Genomic DNA, 11,258 nt, shown 5'->3' with positions numbered 1-11,258 from the left:
GTAAGACCGAGGTAGCCTGCAGTTCTGAGCCGGAAAGAGTGGATTTTCTTTTGACGAAAGCTATCAATCCATTTTCTAACTGCGTTACCCAATTCTGGGCGGCAGGGGAGCTGAAGCCTATCCCGGCACACAACGGCTGGATACACCCTGGATAGCACAGGTTTTGCAGAAATGCAGATTGAAAGATTTTCAGAAGCTAAATGAACACACGTGACAGCGCACCTGGTGGGCTGAGCGCTCCTGCCCCGGTGCAAGGTGCAGGCCGAAAGTGGGACAGCGGTCCCGTTCCGCTGCACGGGGGCGGGTGGAGGAGGGACGGGGGTATTTAAGAAAAGCACGCAGTGGTTAAAATTGAGAGCAGGTTTGGCGTAGCAGTATCCTATCTCTTACCTGCATTTATCAGACGTGATGCAGCAAAGGTGCAAGTAGGGTGGGCATGTTACTTTCGCTATCAATACGCTTGCGATGAAAACACCCCTCCTCCCCTCCATTTTCAGATCTCGGGCCGACGGTTTCATTCAAAACAGACACGTAGTTAACCAAGTCGGAATTACCAGAGACCATGCGATGGGATGATGAAGCATACTTGGATCTCACAATGTCAGATCAAAACTGGTCTGCCACTAAGCTTTGACATCAATACATCCCTGGCATGAAAGCAAGGTCTGACTAAAATGTCTGCATGTCTGTGTATGCGCGTGTGCGTGTGCGTGTGCGTGTGTGTGTAAGGGGGGGTTACAAAGATATCAAAATGGAAAAAACGATGCAGAAAATTATTTCCACCCAGACAGGATTGTAAAGCTCCAGCACAGTCGTCAAGAAACGGGACTTTGCACGTTTCTAGATCGAAAATGAAGTTCGCAAGAAATTGCACCATGAGGTCAAAACCGCCTCTTTGAAAAGCTGCAAAACAACCAAAAAAAAAAGTCTCAGAACGGTCCAGTGGCAGTTGCTGAGCAGGAGTCAGAATGAAAAAAATCACCTCCACAGAATATTTAAACTGAAAATGAAAATGTCTTCTACTGCCATTCTTGCACACAGCAATCCAGACCCACAGGCCAGAGGATGTCTCCTGAGCTGTTGTGCTCAGGCCCAGCATGCAGCAGTGTGTTGTGTAACAGATACACACTTCTGCAGGGAGAGAAATGACTGTATACCAACATATGAGCAGGATCAGGCCACACTGGCCATAAATAAGCACAATAAGATTTTTAAACTAAAACCCTTGGGCGGTTAAATCGGTGACTCAGCATAAGTGATTAAAATGAACCTTCCTGGCACATGCTACTTGACTGATAACTTCACAACCTTATGCAGTTTCAGAAACCGTGTTTTCTCTCCAGTCCTTTAAAAACTGCAACAAACATTTTTTTCTGTGTTTTAATCCAAAATGAAAGCAGACCTGAACATTAGTACAGCAGTTTCTGACATGCACAAAAATATTTTTTGTGCTTATATCACGTTTAGAAATTGGGGAAAAAATTACAACAATCAACCAGTAATAGTACAGGCAAGACAAAACCAAACCTTTTTTGTTGTTTTTGTTTTTAATCTACACCAAAAATAAAAAGAATAAAAAACAAAAACAGACAGAATAATTCAGAACATTTCTTGTCATCTGGACGGGATGTGCACATGCACAGAAATCGAAAAAGTACAAAAAAGTTTGGAAAAAATAATTACTTCCATTAGTAAGATACTGATTTTTATTATGTCCCCACTAACAAACTGGACATGTAATTTGCTTTTGGGAAGGTTAATTAAACCCTTTATCACTTGAGCTAAAGAGAAATGTCCTGTTTTAACCAAAGTGCTGACTGGCACCTTTTGTTAATTTAGAAACACTGCTGTGTGAACTTTAAAACTCCTTTAATGCTTCAGGTATGTTCCAGTGGAGTGGCAGAGAGCAAGCTCAAAAAACAGAAACCCAGAATATTAACAAAGATAAATAACATTCTCCAAAAATAAAGACAAACCCAGCAATCTCATCCCAAGACTCTAGGCTCCCCCAGACTGCTCTGACCCTAGTTAAAGTCTACCGTTATACTATGTAAAAAAATAGAGTAAAGTGTTATATAACAGAGTGAAATTATTTCAAAATCATGGTAACGTACAAGGAGGTACGGTAAAGCATAGTACAAACCACAGGAAACTATGGTGACGCCTGATAGGGTGTGGCGAACTCCATAAAACTGCGAAAATGCAGTGCAAAGTTACCGTGGTATTTTACCGTGAGATGCTGGTCAACTTTAAGGAACATAAAGGATTGCAGAGCTTTTGGAGTTGTGGTAATAACGCAAGGGAAGTCTGAAAGACTTGTAGGGGAGGCCTGGATGCTGACGTAGGTATTGGTACACACTGGCTTATCTGTCGGCAGAGGCCACACTCACTTCTGATTACTGCAGCTAAATTTAGATCCCCTTAGTCTTGATGTCCCGTTTTTATTCTTTTGAAAAAAAATATTTTAAATTTTTTCACCTCATCTGGAAACGCAGTGAAAAAGATTAATATAATCCGTGCACATTTGCTAACTACAAAATATACATTGCAGTGTGAACTTCACTCCAAGGGGGAAGTTCAACGGTACATGAAAGAGGCAAGTGTCTATATACTGTACTCTTGAAAGCCAACAGTGTGGCTTAGCGACCACTCTCACTTGTTGCACGTTGTAACTCAAGGCAGAGAAATGTCACGAAACCAGATGTTCCAAACAAAACAAAAATAAGCCCTTACAAAAAAAAAAACAGGTTTTCAGTCTGTGGGTTTTTTTTTCTTCCCACAGCAATGCAGACACTGTAAGACACAGAACTCAAAGAGTGAACTAGAAGAAGCCCCTTCTCTCCTCTCTCTCCGAATGAACTACCAGCCCGGGTTTGCAGGCTGCCTGCTCACCACAGACCAGCAGTCCTGTGGAGGATGAGGTCAACAAGCCAGCACCCCCCAGCCCACCCCAATCTGGACACTCTTTTCACACAACTAATAGACAAAAGAGACAGGAACATCTGGGCTCTCCACTGTTACTGAACAAAACAAAATTACATAAAAGCTTGTTAAAACGTTTTGTCAACACAGACCGACATGAGGAAACTGCTGTCCCTGTGGCATGGGGGGAGGAGGACACAGATCTCGATTACCCCAGTAAACACTTTGGCCTACTGGGGCTCGACTGGGGTCAGGTTGAGCTCCATGATACAGGAGTCCCGGGTTCGACCCTGGGACACATCACTCACAGACTCTCCGTGACCCCTATGCCCTCCTGGGTGCTCACAGGCAAGTGGTACCGTCTGTGAGGGACGTGCCTCTTTTCCAGCAGGCTCTGACCCTCTGGTACGGTGCTGTGTGCTATGTGTGAGGTGTGAAGAGACCTTGAGGAAAAGGAGGAGGAGCCTGACTACCCTTCCTCACTCTACCCTGTGCGTGGCTGCGGGATTCGTAGCTGGAAACTAAACACAGAAAAACATACAACTGGCAATTCTAAAAAAAAATGACCATGCTCCCCTTCTACTATTTCAGGACCCAACTGGGCTGTTGGGTCATGCTCTTCACTGGACCATCGCAGCAATCTGCTAGTTCGGGGGTAGACTCTCCCAGAGACCCAAGGTTAAAGATGGCCAGAGCTTTGTCCCAAAATGGAGCTTTACATGAGAGGGAACACAATGGGCACAACTCACAGCAATACATGTTACCTCTGGAAAAGCAGACTTCTCTCAAGGGCGAGGACTGAGCTTTTCAAAGAATGGAAGTGGGGGAAAACATTGGCTTATCAACACTTCATGTGATTGCCTGTTTATGTTTTGAATTAGTAAGCCTGTTACAAAAATGAAATAAAGGGAAAGCTGATTTAATGTCATCCAATGATCAAAAAAACCACTAATGACGTAAGAAAACCGAAATGTTAACACTGAAATTCACACTTTTTATCAAAACCGTTTACTCCAGTTTCCTCTTGCAGTTTCTCCTTGATTCTTATGCATTTTTTAAAAAGTGTTTTTAAAACCTTCTTTTTTTAAAATGAGTGCTTAATTATTTAAAAATAAGTGAATAATAAAAACAAAGGAATTGCTTTAAAAAAAGAAAATCGAGAAGGAAAAAATACTTTTCCTATTTTTTTTTCACTTCTGAAAATCCGGGTGTGTTTCCGTGATTTTGGGATCATTATTGCTTTCTGGCAGCGACAATGCATCCAGAGGGCCACTCAGAGGGATGGCGGGTCCGAGCCGGTATTTTTCTTCCTCCTCTTCATGAGCAGAGGGTTAGAGGCGTCCTGAATTGTTTTGATTTTTATTTGCTCGTAATCAACTCTCATGGTTGCCAAGGCGCTGGTCATTTCCTCCTGAGGTAACAAATAGAGATTTAAAAAATATTAAACACTTTGTACCAAAACACCTGTGCAGGCTGTACAAAACTGAAGGTCAAAGGTGAGCCATGCTGCAGGAGTCTGCCAGTAAAATCTGAGAGCGTAGTTCAAAGCACCACCAGCAACTCCTGGTCTCTATTTGACATACTTATAAAAGAACAGTCACAAATGACAGGAGGCCGTTCAGCCCATTTTGCTCATTTGATTACTGGTACCTCATTGATCCCCAAATTCTAGCCAGCTATGTCTCACAGAATCTGCCACAGCTTGTCTGGGAAGTTCGCCCCAGAACCCCTCCATTCTGCATATAAATGTCTCCCCTTTTCAGCACCTCTGTTGAACTTCCACTACTGCCCCTCCTCCCTGTCCTTATTTCATCGCCCACCAGTACTCTTGCGGACCTGCTTGGACTCTGACACACCAGCAGTCCAGGGTGCAAGATCGAAATCCCTTTCTTAAATCCTCTGCACAAGACTCAACAGGTTTCTGCCCAACTGCAGTCCAAGGGCCTCTGTCCATCAGGTTTCACAGGTCTCTTTAAACATCTCCAGCTTTTTCACTATGTCCAGTTCAGCAAATAATGAGTTAAATTATATAACTGACCCTCCAGGAGGGGAGTTATGCTCCTGTTCTTTAATCTATTATGATGATGCTTCTTTGACAGCAGGACATAATTGTTCTGACGTAATTCTTTAGAGAACTTGTTTGGTACAGCAAACATTTTGGTTTTGTATTTGTAAATAGCGTTGTGTAGCAGTAATGCAGCACACAACTGCAGAAAGGTTTTAGTATAGATTGTTTTCAAGAGCCACACACTGCTCTGGATGATGGGAGGACTTCACAGATGTTCCCAAAAACTTCTTTCCATCGGCTAAGTTTACTTTTGACTTCCAATACAAAATCTACTCTGCAGTCACCCCACGCAGCTAAGATAAAAGCAAACCACATTTTCCGCTTTTAACATTCACACAAATGTTTACCACCAACATAAAAACAGAAGATTTGACCACTGTGAGCACATGATAACACACCTCACTTTGTAACTTGGTATTTCAAAAGGGCAATAAGATATAAAGGGACAGTATGTGGCTATTTTGTTTCGTTCCTGGACAGTTCTCATCACAGTCCTGATGATCCCTTCTGGTTTCACGTCAGCCGAGCTACCCACCCAATCACCTGACTTGCATTTTGCGAATTAGAGCTTTCATCTCTGAAACAAATGGAAAGGTGCTTAGCAAAGAAAGCCTCAGAGCCACAAATCTAATCTAATCTAATCTATTCAAATAAAACCCATTTTTATGTCTAATGAAGGGGTTAAAAATGTGGCAAGTGAGCGCCTCCACATGGCAGAAACCTGAAGACACCAGAGTCCGCAGGACTGGAAGAGGGAAAGCAGTTTCTCTTTCTCCAGGCCTAAAGAGGTATAATTACTCCCCTCAGTTAAACAGACAAGCTGGCCTGCTTCTTTCCTTCAGCCATTGTTCAGGACCCTGAGCCGGTACTGCCGCGATATGGCGATTGTTGTTGAGAGTGCACAAACACGCCTCCGATTACCTTGACATCCTCCCATACATCCTTCTCCTCCTTCAGGACCCGGCTGGTGTGGAGAGGGGTCTGCGGCACCTCCATCGATTGCTGGACACCGCCGATCACAGTACACACGTGCACAAAGAGAACAGAACAAAAATGAGCCGTCTCGTTTCCCGGTACTGCAGGACAGCCAGCTTACACAACTGCCCAGCTTCCTGCGCTCTTTGTCTAGGTCCAAGGGGTTTTGTATTCTGTCTTAGTGATAAAACCCAAGGAGCTGCTATCGCTCCCACACCGCTAAAAACAAAGATCAGCAGCAACTTGGCTTCCCCTCATTGTTCTCCGCAAAATAAGTGTCAAGCAAAAGGCCTGACCAACATTTGTCTTCTCTTTTAGTTATGAAACAAATCCTGTTAGTTGTGCAAATCTGGAAATCTGTTACATCACGTGTTAAAGCCCCCCCCCCGCAGTTTTTTTCTTTGCTCATGAAATGTCAAATTATCGGGCTGTACAGCTCCCGCACAGACGCCACTCATAAAATACAGGCTTTGCATTTCAGGATTTTCATTTGAAAATCGGGTGGCGCAATGTGACACATCTCAAAACCAACGCCCACCTCTCCACTGCCCTCTTCTCATGTGGGCTGTACAGCCCCAGAACCAGAGGTACAAATTCATTGATCTATCAATCTTATTGCATTAGCGCAGCCAGCCAAGGACACCCCCCTTCAATGTCAAGTTCCCCCCCAACTCTGGAGGTGCACCCCCGCCACTGTGAGCTAATGCTGCACACACGCCAGCCAGCGGGCTGAACTGACAAAGCTTGTGACCGAGGACGTGAAGATCTTACATTGATCCAGGGGTGGTTCATGAACTCCGTTATTGTCATCCTCTGAGTGGGTTCGGTCTTCAGGAGGTGTCTAATTAGTTGCTTTGCTGAAAGAGGAGGGAAAAAAGGCACCAAATGATTCATCTGGTATTTTTTGTCCCTCAAGAATAACCAAAGCATTAGCATAAAACTGATGGTCTGCGAACACTGCCCTGCAGTAGGCGAGTAAATTCCCATGAGGTTGGCTTATCTTTCTGTGAAAGCAAGTGCACTAAATCAGACATGTACAGGGGGAACAATCTTGCCGCGCTCCTCGGTCCCAGCTTGCTCATTCCTGTATGTTAACCTTCTCCTCTTCCGCATGTGAGTGCCGGCAATCTGGAACTGTCCCCCCACCCACACAGCCCCCCCCCCAGCTCTTCACAATAAGAAAACGAACTGATGCCCGACGGCTTGCCAAGCAGGGCAGAGCTACCCAGTGCAGGGCGCTCGTGACTGCCGTGCCTGCTGGGGCTTGGTCCATCTAAGCTCTTGACCACTTCACTGAACCACCAGTTCCACCAACAACTTGGTAATTGGAGCTTTCGGAATGAGATCTTTTATTTGACCGATTCAAATTCATAAGCACCTCAACAGCTTTTCCTATTTTGGAGTCAAAATCCATTATAAAAGCATAATTTTTCCAATTAATCCTTTATTCCTGGAGAAATCCCTTTCCTGAAGCTTTCCAGATTTCCAACTCCAGACAGTTCACACCTGGGAGACTGCAACAGAAATGATGAGGCTTCTGCTGTTGTCATTATTTTCCTTCTCTGTTAGTGTTCCCTTCTTCTCTCATCTGTTGTTTGACACTGGTCTTCTGTTTTGATGTATATTTTGACTACGGGGATGGAGGGATGAGGGCGGGAGTTGTACTAAGGTCAGATGTTCTCGTTCTCCTCCATTTGCAGGCACCATTAAATGGTCAAAGAGTCGTTCACAAATGAGTAACTCCATCAATTTGCACTCTGAGGTAAACAACAAAGATCACTGGGGTGACCAGCGTCCCCTGACTGGGGAGCCCTTTCTGAACCAGAAGTTACAGTGAAACGGCTGCAATGTCTTTTCTCTTGTTTAGTTTCTGTGGAAACAGCAGCGTGACACTGCTGCTGCATGTCTGCGAGTCTCAGATCCATCACAAGTGGCTGCTGAAAATCACAAGTGGCAGAGCTGAGAAAAAATATTACTGAAGTACAAAAACAGGAAGCCAAACCTGAGAATCCCTAGAATTCCACTCCAGAAATTAGAAAACTCACAGTTTTATGTAGCTGCTGGCACCCAGGTTGTGTTACTAGTGAAACTGAAGTCTTCCGGTACGAGATATTTTGTTTTCAAACTTCATAAAATTGCAAATTTAGGTGACCCTGATTAAAAGTAACTGAGCACTACTTTATTTAAAACAACACTAACTGCTTGCTGATCTTTCTAGTAACAGGGAAGCTCTTAAAAGGCACCACACTTCTGTGTTAAAATGTCTAAGTAATTGCTCATTACATACATACAAAAAATTCTCTTGAAATTCAGAAACATTTTGCTTCTCAGTACATGAACTACATTGACCCACGTTAGCTACTAATTTGTGCAATTAGGCAGTTACCAGCTCCTGAAGTCTCGAGAAACTACAGACACACCTTATCTCTTCCTGACCGCAGCAAACAGAAGACATTTTGTCCACTGCTCCTCTCTTCCCAAAGAGCCGCCCCAAAATCCCCAAGCTTGCCTTCAAGCCCAGAGCACACTGGCTGGCGTACCTTCTTCCGAGACCTCCGACCACTCCGGGTTGGGGAACTCATACTGCCCCATGCGGATCCGTTTCTTCATCCCCGGAGAGATGGCCAGGCCGTGATTGGAATAGAAAGGCGGATAGCCACAGAGCCTGCGGGGGAGAGAGGGTGGAAGATGAGGAATGTTTCACAACACAAGTACACCAAGGAAGCCTTAAAGCAAACAAGACAGATGGGCTTAAAACCCTGCCCTCATTTGCCAACTTCATGTCCTTATGCTTCTGCAAAGGCCATTACCAGAAGGACATCCTGGAGAGGGAATTCCTTTGTGGAATTATGGATGGGAGGACCTGCATGGTTACCACACATTTTAAGAAAAAGACCTGGAATCACCCATTACTTTGTGTTATTTCATTCCAATACACTTTGAAAATCAACAATTGATATCAGAGTCTGCACTCCGGCAGTGACTCCTGTACACCCACAGTGACACCAATGCCCTGACACTGGTCCTGCCAGTCTGCAATGATCACAGGGCCCTGTGGGAGAGTTCGTGCTGAGGGGAGGGGAATCACGTCTCTCACTGATGTCACTGCAAGTAACTGGAGTTACCGTTTCTCCAATAATTAACACAGCTCTGGCCGACTAATACCAACCCAACCCTGGTGATACTCTGACAGCTCCCTTGAGCAATCCAGGTCAAGGCTGGCTGGTGACATGCCCCAGGCTCAAACCCGTGACCTCTGGGTGACACAGCTCAACCTGTGCTCTGACATTGTATTTATCCTACCACTGTTCAATCGTCACGCTTTGCCCAAGTTTGTGCTTTATTTTGTAGCTTAATTTCACTACATTTTAAGACACTTTTACAGCAATCTGCCTTTATACAGACAGGCTCCTGGGATTACCCTTCAGGCTCCCAATTCATTCTTGCGAGGATAAACAGTCATAAGTTCCTGATGAAACTTAACTTTACAGCCACACATTTGTCAGTGCAGCAGCAAGGCCAGGGCAGGTGCTGTTCAGTTTTCTGTTCGGGCAAGTACCCTTGTTACTCTCCAGTAATTGCTGGAAAAGCAATTTGCCAGATGCTTTTTTATTATCTTAAATTATCTTAACGTAAAGCTTTTTCTTCCCCCCCTAAGAAACCAAAGGTAGATGTTATCTATGTAGACACAGAGGTGTAAACAGCCTTTTGACACACTGGCTACAGGAAGCCCCCTGCTCCTCTCCAAGCCAAAGTTCATTCACTTACAGGATGTACATGATGACGCCCAGAGACCACATGTCACATGACTTATCGTACTTCTCGGGACCAAGAACTTCAGGGGCTAAAAATGAAAAGAACAAAATGAGAACCAAGATTTGCCTCCCCTTTTATATTTTTAAAAATTCCAGACTCATTTACAACTTTCTCAAAGCTATTTTAGCCCTTCTTGAACGTTAACCTGTCCAGAAGAAACACTTTCATGTATTAGGGAACCATAAAACACAATACAGTTAAAGAAAATCTGAAACTAATTCTTCCCCTTTGCAGGAAAAGGAAAACTACAGCCCTGCCCCACTGAGACTTCATAAAACAGTACCTAAAAAATCAGATCCTTTGTATAACTCAAACTAAAGTCTACGTAAAGAGAAGCATGAAGAAACTTTCGCTCAACATTGGGACTGATTTAACCATCTCACACACAGGTTCCAGTACTTCAATGTGCAGCCTCTTGGAGGATTCTTACCCACGTAGTAGGGTGTGTAGCAGGGTGTGGCCAGGGAGTTATGTGTAGTGGTTTCTTTGGCAAACCCAAAGTCTGTCAGTTTCAGGACAGCATTGGGCCTCTTAGAGGTATACAGCAGGTTCTCTGGCTGTAAAACAGGAAAGGAGACCATCACACCACATTTCTACAAACTGCTTTTCCATACATGTGCAGCGTGCAGAGGACAGGCCAGGATATGCCAGCCCTTCTTTGAGCATTTGGAAACCTGAACTCTTGGGCTGGGCCTGCAAGCGAAAGGCCTGTGGTTGGTGTGCTTGTGTGTTTGCTTAGGGAAACTGTTAATCAATGACAATATATTGGAAAAACGGAACTTTGTCCTCCTCCCCGACCCTGTCACCACTCAGACAATGGGAAGCTTCACCTTGACGTCTCTGTGTGCAATGTTGATGCCGTGCAGGAACTGGATAGCCTCCCCTATGCTCTTCATGATATCGGAGGCCTCTAAAAGGACAGGGGAAGGAGGAAAGTGTATCACTAACTAGAAGCAATAGCAAATTATATCCATTCATTTCTGAAAAAACATACATGACAAGCGTGCTATGCGGTTTCTGCTTGAGACTACAGTAGTGGTGGGCTCTTGTCAGTTGGGAATTGTGGAACAGAATGGGTACAGCACTTAGTACACCACTGGACTGAGGAGATCTGTGCTCAGAGCTCCAGGTGTGGGTACAGCACAGGGAGGAGCCTCCATACCTCTCTCAGTGAAGGCCTGGTCCCCTCGGTCCTGAATTCGGCTAAACAGCTCTCCGCCATCCATGCTGCAAAACACGAAGGGAGCACTGCAGTACGCATCGCAGCACGCAGGAGAAGAGAAGTCTGAAGCGCCCGTGCAACGGTCACCACATTGCATGGAAACGGAGATGGTGACAAAAAACTTGTACTTCACACCTCTTCCTTGCCGACGTTCACAAGTGGAGGCAGGATATTAATGATTCTGACGCATTTTTACAGATGTAACGTGCCAGCGGCACAGAATGTTTTTTGACCACAGAACGTGATAAAGTCAAT

General features: G+C 44.7%; 1 protein-coding gene across 1 annotated transcript in view; it reads right to left on the bottom strand.

Annotated features, from left to right (window-relative positions):
- Positions 1-1,528: 1,528 nt before the first annotated feature.
- The window catches only part of LOC148831029 (MAP kinase-activated protein kinase 2), a 51,882-nt gene continuing 42,152 nt past the window's right edge, over positions 1,529-11,258 (bottom strand). Inside the window, exons 3-10 of the mRNA XM_088921822.1 lie at positions 10,944-11,008; positions 10,612-10,691; positions 10,212-10,338; positions 9,734-9,809; positions 8,506-8,630; positions 6,737-6,822; positions 5,912-5,992; positions 1,529-4,333 (exon numbers count right to left, since the gene is read on the bottom strand). Of these exons, the coding sequence (XP_088777948.1) occupies positions 4,196-4,333; positions 5,912-5,992; positions 6,737-6,822; positions 8,506-8,630; positions 9,734-9,809; positions 10,212-10,338; positions 10,612-10,691; positions 10,944-11,008 (778 nt within the window). The 3' untranslated portion in view covers positions 1,529-4,195. The remainder of the gene's footprint in view (positions 4,334-5,911; positions 5,993-6,736; positions 6,823-8,505; positions 8,631-9,733; positions 9,810-10,211; positions 10,339-10,611; positions 10,692-10,943; positions 11,009-11,258) is intronic.

Source organism: Atractosteus spatula, chromosome 7 (assembly GCF_055471065.1).
Source record: "Atractosteus spatula isolate fAtrSpa1 chromosome 7, fAtrSpa1.hap1, whole genome shotgun sequence".
Classification (NCBI taxonomy): Eukaryota; Metazoa; Chordata; class Actinopteri; order Semionotiformes; family Lepisosteidae; genus Atractosteus; species Atractosteus spatula.
This window is presented reverse-complemented; position numbering and strand designations above follow the sequence as displayed.